Source organism: Morus notabilis, unplaced genomic scaffold (assembly GCF_000414095.1).
Source record: "Morus notabilis unplaced genomic scaffold, ASM41409v2 Scaffold276, whole genome shotgun sequence".
Lineage (NCBI taxonomy): Eukaryota > Viridiplantae > Streptophyta > Magnoliopsida > Rosales > Moraceae > Morus > Morus notabilis.
The window spans coordinates 225160-241368 of NW_010361626.1; the positions used below are offsets into that span (position 1 = coordinate 225160).

The 16209-nt window shown below is 32.5% G+C and overlaps 2 protein-coding genes across 2 annotated transcripts in view; both read right to left on the reverse strand.

The window, feature by feature from the left end:
* The window catches only part of LOC21408600 (probable phospholipid-transporting ATPase 5), a 26154-nt gene extending 20602 nt beyond the window's left edge, over positions 1-5552 (reverse strand). The window contains exons 1-2 of the mRNA XM_024167039.1: positions 5500-5552; positions 4839-5383 (exon numbers count right to left, since the gene is read on the reverse strand). Of these exons, the coding sequence (XP_024022807.1) occupies positions 4839-5383; positions 5500-5552 (598 nt within the window). The remainder of the gene's footprint in view (positions 1-4838; positions 5384-5499) is intronic.
* A 2511-nt stretch (positions 5553-8063) lies between these two features.
* LOC21411515 (organ-specific protein S2) lies at positions 8064-9833 on the reverse strand. Its single transcript, XM_024167014.1, has 2 exons — positions 9741-9833; positions 8064-9172 (listed from the first exon to the last, which is right to left on the reverse strand). The coding sequence occupies exons 1-2, from the start codon at positions 9792-9794 to the stop codon at positions 8342-8344; spliced, it is 885 nt and encodes a 294-aa protein (XP_024022782.1). The 5' UTR covers positions 9795-9833; the 3' UTR covers positions 8064-8341.
* Positions 9834-16209: the final 6376 nt, after the last annotated feature.

Below are 16209 nucleotides of genomic sequence, written 5' to 3' on the forward strand. Positions count from 1 at the left end.
ATTCCCAGCTACCTATTTCATTATGTCTCCAAAATACAAGGAATAGGATTCAGGGTCTCGGAATCCGTACCGAGTAAATCAAAAGACATAAATCCATAAATAGGAGTTTGTTAAGAACTCAGGATTAAGATCATCCTATATATGACCATCGGTAGACTCAATCAGAATTTCTATGCTTAACGGAAATTATTAGAAATTCATATTGTGTCTGTGTCCTTGTTCCACATAATCTTATTATGCGAAATACACTCATTCAATATCTCGCCATATTAACAGTGTGGATAACACCGTTCCATTCTAAATGGGAATGACATGTATTAATAATGTTTTAATTAAAGATTCTGAACTTTAATTAAATTCATCATGAATAATGTTTTTGATTATTATCCTTAAATATTATCCTCTCGTATATAACACTTATATACTATGTTTAAGGTTACATAAACAATCACGAAATTTTCATTTGATATTCATAAAATATTCATAAATATATGCACATAAAATGATGAATAAACTCTTTTATTAATTAAATAATAAATATCCTATTGCATCTCATGCTTCTAGGACACTATTCCCAACACAATGTTGGTGAAAAATAAACTTAAATCATTTTCAAAAAACTCAATTGTTTTTGTATTGGCACTAGCATTATCTAATGTTATAGCCATTACTTTATCTCTTAATCTAAATTCATGAATTACATTTAAAATTGTATTATATATTAAATCCGTGCTATGTGATCCTAAAACACATTTAAAACCTAATATTCTCTTATCTAAATCGAATCCTTTAAAATAATGTTCGGTTACAGCAAAATAATATTTATTGGCAACGGCAGACCAAATATCTACCGTTAACGCGTCACACCCGCTAGTAAAGTGTAAAAGGTTTATTAATGCTTCTTTTTCTTTTTAAAATAATTTTAATAAATCTTTCCTAAAAGTAGTTTTTAAAGTGAACTGTGCATTAAGATTATGTACAACCTTAATATATCATTGCCAAGTAGGATGCTCTACAAAACTAAGTGGTTGATCTAATGCAACTATCATTCGCGCAACTTCCATACGAATTACTTACGGATCGTATTTCCAAGTGGTTAGACCACCGGTTGCGCGATCAAAAGATAATTGTGTTTGGCAAAGTTCGGGTCTGCCAGACTGGCTAAGCTTTTGAAGACACTTTTCAGAGTGTCTTCTCAAGTGTGTGGTGTCGTGAATAGTGTCACCTTGTAATTTAGATATATAATATTTACATTGGGCTATATATTTAGTGTTACCTTCATTGTCGATCTCCTCAATTGTGTTGAAGTGATCCTAAACTGTCGAGGTGCACTTGCATTTCCTTCTGGAGGTTGCAACACTTGTAGACGTAGTGGCACTTGCACTCGCCGCTTCTCCACGCCCACCACCATTGTGACCACGACCTCCAGTATGCCCACCAGGGCTCGAATTATTAGATTCCTACGTAACAAATTTATTAGTGGGAAATTGCCCTTCTTTTACGTTGTGTTGGGCATCAACAGGAATACCACTATAATCAAAAGAATCTATTATAAAAAAAATAAGAACGATTTGAGAGAGAGTGCTTTAGGATAATGTGATAGTTTTTAGAAAAATTATGAGAGAGATTTGAGAGATTGAGAGAAATTGAGAGAGATTGAGAGAAATTGAGAGGGATTGAGAGAGTTTGAATGAGAAAAATGTGTGCAGGATTTGGGGTATTTATAGTGAATTTTTGGGTTAAAAAATTGATTTTTTCTCCCAAATTCAGATTCAACGACTAGTTTTTTTTGTTGCGGCGAGTCAGGTTCAGACAGAAAATCGGGCAACGGTATAAAAAACTAGCCGTTGGGACCAAGCTTTTTAGGCTTCGGGTCAGGTCGGGCTCCAACGGTAAAAAATGTGTCCGTTGGTCGGGTTTTCGGGCTTCGGGCAAATCGGGCATGACCGGAAAAATTCAAAAAAATTCCGACAGACGGCGATAACATGGCGGCGGGCTCCGGCGTGGTGTCCATTTTCGGGCTGCCCGAGCCCAAGCCTGAAAATTTATTTTTGGATGGGTTGGCAGTTGGGCTTGCCCGCCCAGCCCGAAAAATTTAGGCCTCGAACCGGCCCGCCAGCCCAAAATTCCAACACTACTCATTATTACCTTTGATTTTGATTTTTTTTATTTTTAAAAAGCCCGAACTACCAGCGAACACTCCTAGTAACTGCTGATTTGATTTAAATATCATTATCAACAATGGCTTCTTATTATATTTTTTATAAGAGAATCTGTGACAGTGACCCATGATATTTGCATTACCGATACCCAATCCAACAGCTGATATTCAAAGAAAGATGAAAAAGTATGGTTTATAATAATGTTAATGTATGACACACTATACCAGATTGGACTCTCAACTCCACCCTCGACTGCGCGAGAAAATCAAGATATTTTTTAGAGAGATAAATTTCAAACTTTTCCACAAAGGGTCACGAAATTAGAGAGAGGATATTGGACCTAATTAACAGCAGAGGCGCATGTTTTTCCCTTTGGAATTTCCGAATTTTTGTTTATGAAAAATCACCTAATTGTTCCAACAAAATTTTATTTTCATCCATAAAAAAAGAAGGAAAAATCTATTTAAACGGTTTTTGAATCACAAACGAGAAAAACTTCACAAGTTTATAAAACTATAAATTAGTAATGAAAAATCCTTGGCCATGTTGATGATTTGAAGAGAGAGATTTCACGATCTGAATCACTTTCCCATGCTTTCTATATAACACTTCGACTTCCCGCGCCGTTAATTACCATGAGTTCTACTTATTTTAATTGGAAAACCCTTTAATCATGTTGGACGTACACTTAATTACCAAAATCAGATTTTTTAACTTCTTTTAATTTTAAATTTTCCTTTCATTTACTCTCACGGATTTGTGAAATAAAACTTTATGAACTATGCGTGGGAAACCTTACCGAGATTTTAACTACTAATAATATTAATATTAAAACCTAGTTCTATGTACCTAAAATCAATAATAGTCAGAATGTGTCAAGTATTTTTAAACAGAAATTAGTAAGTCTATTTCTTTAAAAGCATTTAGATTAACGTGCATGGAAATTTCGCTGCATGGTAGTATCTATACTTTTGCCTCCGCTCCGAGCGCAACATTGCTACCGATTTATAACTTTCTAGCCTACAGTATGAACACAATTTATGAGTAAAAGTTGAACAAGTACAAACAAATCTCATAAAATATTTGTATAATAGGGATAATTTCAATTGGTATCTTGTATTATAAAGAAATCGTCTTTTAGTACCTCATGTTTTTTTTTTAAATAATTTTAAATTAGTAACTCGGCGTTTGAAAAAAATCGGTTTTTGATAAATTTTTCCTTTTTAATAATTTTTTATTTTAAAAGGTCCATTTTTCGGTCGGTGTCACAATGAGTGTTATAACACTAGTTGTAACACTGATGACATATACGTATAAATGAATATATTTTTCTTTGATTCAGCAGCAGCAAATTATAAGTGCATAAATATTAACGAAAACATAAAAGACACAAGGAATTGATATCGCAGTTCGGTGCGCACACCTACATCTCTGAGGTCACGCCCAGACAGTGAACAATCTACTAAGATAAAGAGATTACAAACACCAATCAGTCTTACACACTCAAAGACTCCCTCCTTGATGTTGTTGCCGCTGTGGAGAATCCTCTTAGTGGCATTGTCCAACGAGCACTACTCGTCTTTGAAAACTTTCTCCCGAAAGTAATACGTTCTTCTCCTGAAGAACCACCTTTTATCTTTTTCACTCAAAGAGCATCAAAGCAGCCTTTTGCTACAGAATATTTCATTCAAAAGCTCTCCCCCACATTCATGGCTGCATGCTAATTATATACAACCCAAATTGGTCTATATTACTATTTATTCCTCCACTAAAATCATCCTAAATAAAGCAACTTCTCCTCCAAGGATTCTTCCCATACATAGAGCCCATCAATTAACCAACAAAAGTCAAACCAATCAGCTCCATATTTGCTTCATGTACAGCACCTTCCAAATCATTCATCAATCAAGCCAAAAACCACTCCACGTACAAGAATATCACCAAGCAATAAACTAAGCTTGATACTCCACATGTTTAGCTTTCCTCCTTCATTAATTTGGATTTGTCAACCATTCTAAATACAAAATCATGCAGTACTTTCCATGATTTCTATCAAGAAAAACATTCCATATTCGAAGTAATCAAGTAACCAAAATCACCTATGATCTTTTCCATAAACACAAGTTGCCAAATATACCTGTTTTTGAATTTTTACAATCAATGCCAACAAATTGCCAACTAAAGTCCTAACAATCTCCCCTATTAGCATTTTTGGTAAAACTAACACAAGTTCCTATTTGCAATAAAAATTTAAAAATTAAAAAAATCAGAAAAGTACAATGTTCTCCCCCTTTTTGACAAAAATAAGCCAAAAAATAATAATAATAAAAAACTTCTAGAAACTGTTGTCGCAGAAAGTGTTGCAACACCTGATGGAACACTCTGTGCAATACTTTCCTGCATATCACATTCTAATTCATTGATTTCTGCAAATCGCTCCCCCTGAATCCTCTACGAGTCTTACTCTCCCTGAATGTAACATTCTCTTAATCTTGTTATTATCACATGTTAAATGCTTGGACCAGCAACCATTAGTACACAGACAACCATTAGTACATGCTTCTAAAGAAGTATAAGTCATATGACACCTTAAATCATCTTTTCTTACCCACACATACACATCAATCTTCATTCTAGGTGTCCTTCTTGTGAAATTTGGTGGATTAGGAAGCATACCTCTCTTCAAAGCATTCAAATACTTGTAGCATCTTGGTCTTATATGACCAGCTAAACTGCAATAATGACATATGGGGACAAATCTTTTACGTCGAGGAGGTAAGATAATAACCTTCTTACTGAGGGTAGTCTGAGGTTCAGGAGTGGGTGTCTCCTTCATAAACACTTTCTTGGATGTTGAGCTTTCACCAGTGTATCCAAGGCCTTGCCAATCACCACTTGATCTTCCCAATAAAAGAATATGTTCTAGTTTATTTGTACCAGAAGTCATCATGTTCAAATTTTTCTGAGTGCTCTCTAGTTCAGCCCTTGTTTCCTTCAACTTCTTTTCTCTCTCTGTAGCAAGGAATTCATAATTATCAGCAGCTCTCTTCAACACATCATTCTCTTTGACAAGCTCATTGGCGCGCTTCCGTAGAGACTTATTTATTTCACACATTTTAACCCATTTGCTGAACATGGTCTTATAAGCTTCCTGTATGGCATCAAGAGTCAATTCCTCACCATCACTGTTACTTTCAGAATTTGAAAAATCTCCATTTTCGCTGTTCACGGATTATGTTTCAGCATTTGTTGTAACACTGTCTGCGACACCTTTTGTAACACTATTTGCAGAAACACCTTGATCAGTATAAACATTAAAAGCAACATAGTTACTAACATGGTCTTCATCCTCCTAACTGCCTTCAGAGTCTTCATCACTCCACGTCGCATTCAGAGACTTCTTCTTCTTTAGAGTGTTGGCACACTCGGATTGAATGTGGCCGTAATCGTCGCATTCCCGGCATTGAATACCCTTATTTTTTGTCTTCATCTCTGTGTTATTTGCTGCAGCTTTATTCTTCTAGAAATGGTTTGTGTTTCCAAAGTTTGGTGTATGGTTCTTCTTGTTGAACTTCTTCATCACCTTGTTGAAATTCTTCGATAATCATGCTATGGACTCGATTAAGTCTTTTTCATCATCGGACTCAACTTCTTTAACTTCGGCTTGAAAAGTAATGTTTTTGTCCTTCTCTTTCTTGTTTTCATTCAGGTTCATCTCGAATGTACGCAAAGAGCCAATTAATTCGTCAGGTTTCATTGACTGCACGTCTTTGGCCTCTTCAATAGTTGTCACTTTATAAGCAAACCTTTGAGGGAGTGATCTCAATGCCTTCCTCACCAGTTTTTCCTCAGGAATTTTCTCACCAAGTGCAAAAGCTTCATTAGCAATATCACATAACTTTGAATTGAAATCAGAAATTATTTCATCTTCAAGCATGCGTAAGTTTTCAAACCTAGTAGTGAGAATTTGAAGTTTTGATAGTCTCACGGCTGCCGTGCCCTCATACGTCGTCTGTAGAATTTCCCAAGCCTCCTTGGCTGACTCACATGTAGAAATAAGTTTGAATTGATTGACATCCACCCCGTTGAAGATGACATTAAGTGCTCTTGAATTGCTATTCACCAATCGATCTTCTTCAGTAGACCATTTCTCTTCAGGTTTCATAACTTCTTCTCCAGCCTCATTTTTAGTAACGGGGTGTGTCCAACCAATCAACACAGCACGCCACGCTTTCGCATCAAGTGCTTTGATGAATGCCTTCATACGAGCTTTGCAATAAGAATAATTGCAACCATCGAGGAGAGGAGGGCGTGAAACCGAACCACCTTCTTTAAGAAAATTCATCCCTGTTACAATAGACTAACTCCTAAAATCTCACCAAGCAAACGGTTAGTGACCCGCTCTGATACCAATTGAAAGGTCCGTTTTTCTGTCGGTGTCACAAAGGGTGTTATAACACTAGTTGTAACACTGATGACAGATACGTGTAAATGAATATATTTTTCTTTGATTCAGCAGCAACAAATTATAAGTGCAGAAAGATTAACGAAAACATAAAAGACACAAGGAATTGATATCGCAGTTCGGTGCCCCACACCTACATCTCCGGGGCCACGCCCAAACAGTGAACAATCTACTAAGATAAAGAGATTACAAACACCAATCGGTTTTACTCACTCAAAGACTCCCTCCTTGATGATGTTGCCGCTGTGGAGAATCCTTTTAGTGGTCTTGTCCAGCAAGCACCACTCATCTTTGAAAGCTTTCTCCCGAAAGCAATACGTTCTTCTCCCGAAGAACCACCTTTTGTCTTTTTCACTCAAAGAGCATCAAAGTAGCCTTTTGCTGCAGAATATTTCATTCAAAAGCTCCCCCCACGTTCATGGCTGCATGCTAATTATATACAACCAAAATTGGTCTATATTCCCATCTATTCTTCCACTAAAATCATCCTAAATAAAGCAACTTCTCCTCTAAGGATTCTTCTTATACATAGAGCCCATCAATTAGCCACCAAAAGTCAAACCAATCAGCTCCATATTTGCTTCATGTACAGCACCTTCCAAATCATTCATCAATCAAGCCAAAAACCACTCCACGTACAAGAATATCACCAAGTAATAAACCAAGCTTGATACTCCAAGTGATTAGCTTTCCTCCTTCATTAATTTGGATTTGTCAACCATTCCAAATACATAATCATGCAGTATTTTCCATGATTTTCATCAAGAAAAAATTCCATATTCAAAGTAATCAAGCAACCAAAATCGCCTATAATCTTTTCCATAAACACAAGTTGCCAAATATACATGTTTTTAAATTTTTACAATCAATGCCAACAAATTGCTAACTAAAGTCTTGACAGATTTGGTAGACTGGGGATTACTAATTCCAATAAGCTTTTTTTCTTTTTTCTTTTTTTTTTTTTTTATAATTTGGGGTGAGGAGATTAGAACTCCACAGTAGGTTTGTTGGAGTATATGAAGTAGAAATTAGTTTATGAAATTCGTTTTATTAATGTACACGTTATCCAAATGAGGTTCAACATGCACTCATATAATGTTTATTTCCATTCAAGGTCCAAGGCTTATAAAACGCTGTTCAAGGTTCTTTGCATAGAGGGGTAGAGTGCATAGCTTGGTTGTTTGTGCTATGGAGGTTGGATCGATGGCATGTTGGGCGTCGCTTGCGCGGAGGAGCAGAGCGTGATCTTGCGTAGACGGGTGGGGCAATCAGAGCAACGAAGAGCAGTGACAAAATGAGTGCTAGCTCTATCAGACAATAAAATTAATACAACGTCAGAGAGGGGAAGTATAATTAGTTGGCCTTGAATTTGTCTTAAATTTTGCTTTTTGTACCTTATCATGTAAACAAAGTAATTCTGCTCTACAAAAACAACAAACTGTAACGCAGTAAAGCACGGCTTTATTCATATTATATTAATTTGACATTAGAACTTACAAGACGCCTCATTAGCACACATCTTATTCAAACAGTGAAAACATCGCAAGAAATGCATATTATAAATAAAAACATAGACTTGGATTTTGACATAGTTGACGATCATAAAGAGATATTAGGCTTTTGCAGATCCCAAATCTTGGATAGACTTTTCTGTGGGTAATTTTCCATCCTCATGAATTCCTTTGCTTGGCCGTGGCTCAAATTCATCTTTGAATCATTTCTCTTCTATGGGAACAACTTTTTTCTCTTGCTTGTCATACAATAGCAGGTTTGGTTGTGGCTCAAAATCATTAGCAAATGATTTCTCTTCTTTGGACACGCCCTTTTTCCCATCATACAAAAGGAAATTTGGTTGCGGTTCAAAATCATTTGCAAATGATTTCTCATCTCTGGAAACAACTTTTTTCCCATACTTATCATACAAAAGGAAATTTGGTTGTGGTCCAAAATCATTTGCAAATGATTTCTCATCTCTGGAAACAACTTTTTTCCCATACTTATTATACAAAAGGAAATTTGGTTGTGGTTCAAAATCATTTGAAAATGATTTATCATACAAAAGGAAATTTGGCTGTGGTTCAAAATCATTTGCAAATGATTTCGCATCTCTGGAAACAACTTTTTTCCCATACTTATCATACAAAAGGAAATTTGGTTGTGGTTCAAAATCATTTGCAAATGATTTCGCATCTCTAGAAACAACTTGTTTCCCATACTTATCATACAAAAGGAAATTTGGTTGTGGTTCAAAATCATTTGCAAATGATTTCGCGTCACTGGAAACAACTTTTTTTCCATACTTATCATACAAAAGGAAATTTGGTTGTGGTTCAAAATCATTTGCAAATGATTTCGCATCACTGGAAACAACTTTTTTTCCATACTTATCATAGAAAAGGAAATTTGGTTGTGGCTCAAAATCATTTGCTAATGCATTCTCATTGACAAGCTCGCGAATTGCCTCTGGCATAGGATGGTCTTTCATGATGTTTAACCAGTATTTTGATGCTGGATATCTTCTTGACTCTGTTGGTCCTGCAAAAAACTTAACAACGGGGAATAGTGTCAACGATAATGATTATTATTGTGAAACTTGTCCAAGCATACATATGGACATGAAGGTATAACATTTTGCCCACGTAATATATATCTGATAGCATCACAAGTCTAATATGTGATCCAAAAGCTACTATAAATATTCTAAATATAGAATTAGAAATTATCCAATGTTTCGTTGGTGTATTAATTTATAGGTCTTGTTTGGAAGACATTTCTTTGTGGCCTTTGAGCTTTTTTTTTTCTCTATTTCCTTTTTCCCTTATTATGAAATTAACATGGATATCCGGAATGTCAGAATCTTTATTCTAATAATTAGTATGTAAAGTCACATCGTTGCAATGTTTGGTAAGAGAGTGTTTCTTAATTACTTTAGAATCAGGAATTCTAAAAGGTAGCAAGACCAAAAATGCATTGTGCATATAAATAATGGTAAAAATTCAGCAACAATGAAATGTAATGTAATGATTTATTCCTCTTGTATCACAAGAGAATGCAATTCGTGATTACGTTACATAAAAAAGTGCTAGCTAGTTAGAATAACAGAAAGGGCTCACCAATACAAGTGGAAGGATATGGAAGAGAACAGAACTCATATTAGGAAGTCTCATGACTACAATGACACTGTTGCACCGAAAAATCTTAATTGTTTGTCGTTTGAATTTGCATGGGGTATTCAAACTAGCTATTTATAGAAAAAGAGACCCCCACTAACTATGTGATGTATAATTTTTCTGAATCATTCAGAATCACGTGTGCACTGTCTTTTTCACCAACAGATAACACGACTAATTAAGCATTTATGCATATTCAGCCAAAAAAAAAAAAAGCATTCAGCATGATGAAACGCATTTGCAATTATTTATTTCTCGGTTGCAAAATAAAAAATAAAAAGTCCCTTATTTAATTGATTTGATGGCATAAAATACAATATATTTCATAAGCTTAAAAGTATGGGGTTGTATGATTTTATAACGATAATTTATAATAGTATAAACGGATCGACAAATAAATAATAAAAAAAGTAACATAATTATCCAACTAAGCATTTATGCATGATGAATCATAAGCAATTATTTACTTTTCAATCTTCTTTGATATTTAGGCTATCCTGTACGTTCTAATATTGACTCGAATATTTATACATATTATCTCATTCGGCGCTGGAGCGAGTTAATGAGGTTATATTAGGTCCCTTAATCTTAGAATTGTTTGGAATTGGCTAGTATTTACCAAATAGGAGGAACTTGGGAAGAGTGAGTGAAATGGAGACTCTAGATATATTTGTGCATAGAATTTTGCATATTTTATTTTTTTTGCATTTATATTTGTTTTAGTTCTATTTTTATTTCATTTAGTTCAGTTGTCTAGATCAAGTTGAGTTACGATAATCGCAGTACTTAGCGGTAATTTAACACTCAATCTCTATAGAAACGATACTCGATCTGTGTGTCATTTTAGTTTAAGTTTTTTTTTAAAAATATATATATATATATATATATATATTTTAACACCTTTAGTATTCAAATTGATTAATTTTTCTTATGTTTTTCTGCGAAGTTTACTATATCTACACATTTTATGTTAAATTAAGAAAAAAAAAACTATATAAAGGCCAGTAAAGGGTCGTTACATGTAGATATTGGAGTACATATTGCATATTTGTTTTTGCAAGTTAAATGTTGAAAAGGACAAAGAGCTAATTCATGTAAAAACACACTGACAATAGTGTAAAATGAAAAAAAAAAATTTGATAATCGATAACGAGCTAATTCATAAACCGTTCATTAATATTTAATCTACGAATTGGACATGTATCATTGACAAGACGTTATCATACATCTGATGGATCGGATAAGCTAACATTTTCAATTCTCACTCCTCAAAGATTTAATTTAATATGCTTTGGTAATTTTAATATTGCAGTACACCATCCATTATCAACAATTGATTCCCCAACTTAATAGTGTATGATTTGTTCATTTGAATGAGATTTGTTCTTTTTGAAGAGTAATTATATGAAGAATTTCTGATTCTTTCATAGAGGATTAGAATATTGGAACTAATCATTGCTGTCAACACAACACTTCAGACGTTTGTTTTTAATTTTTTCATAGTCAGTTGAAACTTTCTTAATTGAGAAAATATTGAAGATAGTTGAGTAAGACTTAAACTGTCTCTTATAATTCAATTCTGTGGGGAGGATTTGAAGACTTTTTAGTTAACAGTACACAGAGAAAAAAAGACAATAATTGTTGCGTACAATAATTGTCAAGAAATGTACAATAATTGTTGCGTCATAAATGACAATAATTAATTTTCTTTTACAACTTGGTAGTCCCCAAAAATATATGCATAGATTGGAATTTACGCCAACCTTATCCATGCACTGTCAAGATGAAAAAAGCAACTTGCACATACTGTCAACAAAAAAATAAAATAAATTAAAAAAATGAATGTTTTATCCCAAAAAAAAAAAATTGGAAAAGGCAAGTTTTGTGTGTGTATATATATGTATGTTGATAATTTGATTCCGGGCACTTGCAGATTTTTCGCAACAATTTGATCATTTAACATGGTAGTATACAATAGTCATGGTGGTTGTCTCATTGATTCCCACGACCAACATTATAACATTTGTTCAATAAAATGTGATTTTTTTACACAATCATTTAATAAAAAGTACAATGATAGGTGTCATGATCATAGAAAATGCAATTTAATAATTTTTCTTTTTCAACATGCTAGAGCAGAGATAAGATCAGCGTACATTCTCATTATTAAACTGGTTCACTGGTTCTTGATTTTCTTTAGCTTTGTTTATTTGACTATGGTTTGTTAGGTTAAAAAAAAATCTGGGTGTCATTTAAGTTTTTTTTATAATATATAAATATATATATATATATGTTTTAATACCTTTAGTAGTCAAATTGATTAATTTTTATTATGTTTTTCTGCAAATTTTACTATATCTACACATTTTATGTTAAATTAAGGAAAAAAAAAACCATAAAGGCCAGTAAAGGGTCGTTACATGTAGATATTGGAATACATATTGCATATTTGTTTTTGCAAGTTAAATGTTGAAAAGGACAAAGAGCTAATTCATGTAAAAACACACTGACAATAGTGTAAAATGAGAAAAAAAAAAATTAATAGTCGATAACGAGCTAATTCATAAACCGTTCATTAACATTTAATCTACAAATTGGACATGTATCATTGACAAGACGTTATCATACATCTGATTGATCGGATGAGCCAACATTTTCAATTCTCACTCCTTAAAGTTTTAATTTAATATGTAATTTTAATATTGCAGTACACCATCCATTATGAACGGTTGATTCCCCAACTTAATAGTGTATGATTTGTTCATTTGAATGTGATTTGTTATACAATCATTTCAAGAAATGTACAATAATTGTTGCGTCATAAAAGACAATAATTCATTTTCTTTTTCCAACTAGATAGTCCACAGAAAATATCTGCATAGATTCTCATATATTGAACCGGCCTTATGCTTCTCAATTTTCTCTAATTTTAGATGTTTAGTATGAGGATTCGTGTCATAGTTCGAATCATGGTTCGTAGTTCGCTACAGTATTTTCTCTCACACAAATATACGTAAATCGAAAATAATTCTGAATGCGTGAACCAAACGTTCACATTTATTTAGCGATAGCATGTTAGGTTAAAGCACTTTAGCTAAAATATTAGACAAAAATACGTACTCAATTGTCTCAAGTTATAGACAAGAATAATAGACAGTCTCAAGATGTTGTCCATCTACACAAAAAGACAAAAACGTATAAAGATAGAGAAAATGATAGTACTAGAGCAAAATGGTAAAAAACTGTAAATGAATCTCACATAGCAATGAGATGATATTCAAAATATCCAAAACTATTATAAGCTGGTTTGGGGTTCAAAACTTTCCGCATTCAGGGTGAGAGGAGAAAAGGATGTTAGATTGTCAATTCTTCTCTAAATATTTGTCAGAAGAAGAGAAATGTGGTATACACGATTTATCACCTATTCACCAGTTTGCAGTAGATATAAATTGTCATCCAGCGATATATGTGAAAGAATTGATGAAGGCAAAAATGAAATTCATTATAAAAATGAGCCCTAAAATTAAACTTTTGCACCTATTGTCCATACGAAGAACCTTATCCGTTGTCCAAACTAGGTTTAAATTGCATTCATTTTACCGATTTGAGTTTAAAATTCAAGTTTTGCTACAGTAAAAAACTCTCAGAAACAATCACATTTAACTTTTTTACATAGTAAAAAATTCTTACATGAAGTCACATCTTAACTCGAATTAAAAACTCGAATCAGTGAACTAAATGAGTCCAAAATATTTATCTCCATTCAAGATCTAAGGCTTTTACAACGCCTTGCAAGGTTCTTTGCATGGAAGGGTAGAGTGCATTGTGCCATGGAGGTTCAATCTCATGTTGGGCGTCGCTTATAGGAAAAGAGACCAACATTAATATGATTTTAATTTGATTTTGTCATTTTTATATTCCAGTATACACTATTATCAATGTTTGATACTCCAAATCTTTTTGCTGAATAGATTCTCCAACTTAATATTGTATGAATTTGTTCGTTTGAATGTGATTTGTCTCTGCATAGATTCCCTCAATTTTCTTTAGTTTTAAATTATTTAACGATAGCACCTTAGGTTAAAGAAATTTGACTAAAATAGGGAGAGAGATCACCACTAACTATGTGGTGTATAATTTTTCTGAATCCAGCTTCAGAATCACGTGTGCACTGTCTTTTTCACCAACAAAAAACACAACTAATTAAGCATTCATGCATATTCAGCCAAAAAAAAAAAAGCATTCAGCGTGATGGAACGCATTAGCAATTATTTATTGCTCGGTTGCCTAATAAAAAATAAAAAGTACCTTAGTGCTTCAATTGATTTGATGACATAAAAGTGTGGGGCTGTATGATTTTGTGTAGATAATTTATAATATTATAAGCTGGATAAGTTATAAATTGTGTGGACATACTATACAATATATCTCGTTATTTTAAAAGTATGGGGTTGTTTGATTTTACATAGAGAATCCATTTCCATTATTGTTGTTGTCATGTACACTTTCATTGCTTCACGAATTAATTAATCAACAAAATCTGCACCTAATAGTTGGAATTTACGCCAACCTTATCCAGACACACTGTCAAGATAGAAAAAGCAACTTGCACATTGTACACTGTCAACAAAAAAATAAAAATAAAAAAAGCAATGTTTTAACCCAAAAAAAAGTTGGAATAGGCAAGTTAAATGGTGCGTTTAAAACTCATTTTAAAATGATTTTATTTTTTGTATGAAAATAAAAATGAAAACGTTTTTAATTTTAGACATAAGTCATTTTTAAAAATATATTTGATAGTTTTATCAAAAAATTATTTTCAGTAGAAAAAAAAATCTATTAATGTCTCTATCTGATCGAGAGAGGAGAAAACAGAAACAAAAAAATAAAAAATAACTAAAAATTATTTTTCATTTTTCTCTCATTTTACGCTAAACTAAAAAATCGTTTCCATTTCTGTTTTTTGTCTTTAATTATGTCAAACACCATTTTTCTCTTATTTTCATTTTTTTCTCAAAAAATGTGAAAAATAAAAATAAAAAAATAATTCTAAACACAACAAGGTGATATATATGTGTGTGTATGTATATGTATATTGATAATTTAAATGGTGATATATTGTATTTATGTCATCACATCAATAATTGTACATTTCCTTACTATAAAACAACTAATCACATTAAATGATTGCATAAAAAAATCACATTTAAATGGTTAAATGGTGGTTCTATTCATACATCTTTAATTATTTTTTGAATATTTATACATATTATCTCATTTGGCGCTCGAGAGATTTAATGAGGTTATACTAGGTCCCTTGATCTTAGAATTGTTTAGAATTGGCTAGTATTTACCAAATAGGATGAACTTGGAAAGAGAGAGTGAAATCAAGACTCTAGATATATTTGTGCATAGAAATTTTTATATTTTATTTTTTTCGTATTTATATTTGTTCTAGTTTTATTTTTATTTCATTTAATTCGTTTGTCTAAATGAAGTTGAGTAACGATAATCACAGTACTTAACGGTAATTTAATATTCAATCTCTGTAAACACGATACTCACTCATCATTGATTATAAAACTTGACACCGTACGTTTGCTTGCTGGCGAACACTAGCTTCGGCCCTGCTCATGGAATGATACTCACACTAGCTTCGTCCCTGCTCATGGAATGACACTCTAGGCCTACTACTTTATTACTAGTTTAAGATTCCGGGCACTTGCAGATTTTTCGCAACAATTTGATCATTTAACATGGTAGTATATCATAATCATGGTGGTTGTCTGATTGATTCCCACGACCAATATTATAACATTTGTTCAATAAAATGTGTTTTTTTATACAATCATTTAATAAAAAGTACAATGATAGGTGTCCTGATCATAGAAAATGCAATTTAACAATTTTTCTTTTCCAACATGCTAGTGCAGAGATAAGATCAACGTACATTCCCATTATTAAACTGGTTCACTGGTTCTTGATTTTCTTTAGCTTTGTTTAATTGACTATGGTTAATTTGTTAGGTAAAAAAAAAAATCTGGGTGTCATTTAAGTTTTTTTAATATATATATATATATATATATTAATACCTTTAGGGTGCATTTAATTACAGTTGAGAAATGGTAATGAGAATAGTAATGAGAATGGAATGGAGAAGAAAATTGATTAATTTGTTTAGTTATAATTTTAAGAATTCTCTAGAATGGAACATGAATATTTTCATGTTGACAAACTTGCCCTTATGCTATATATAACACTAATATTTTATCTATTAATATAATATATAAAATGTAATATAATATAATAAAATTATTATTATATAATATATTATATAATTATGATATATAATATAACAATATTATTAAAATTATTAATATAATTATAATATTATAATATATAAAATGTAATA

Excerpts from the sequence above, each read along its gene's own strand:
- LOC21411515 (XM_024167014.1), bottom strand. The coding sequence starts at position 9,794 with ATGAGACTTCCTAATATGAGTTCTGTTCTCTTCCATATCCTTCCACTT. Across the intron at positions 9,173-9,740 it reads ATATCCTTCCACTTGTATTG|TTTTTTGCAGGACCAACAGA; the intron begins GTGAGCCCTTTC and ends CCCGTTGTTAAG.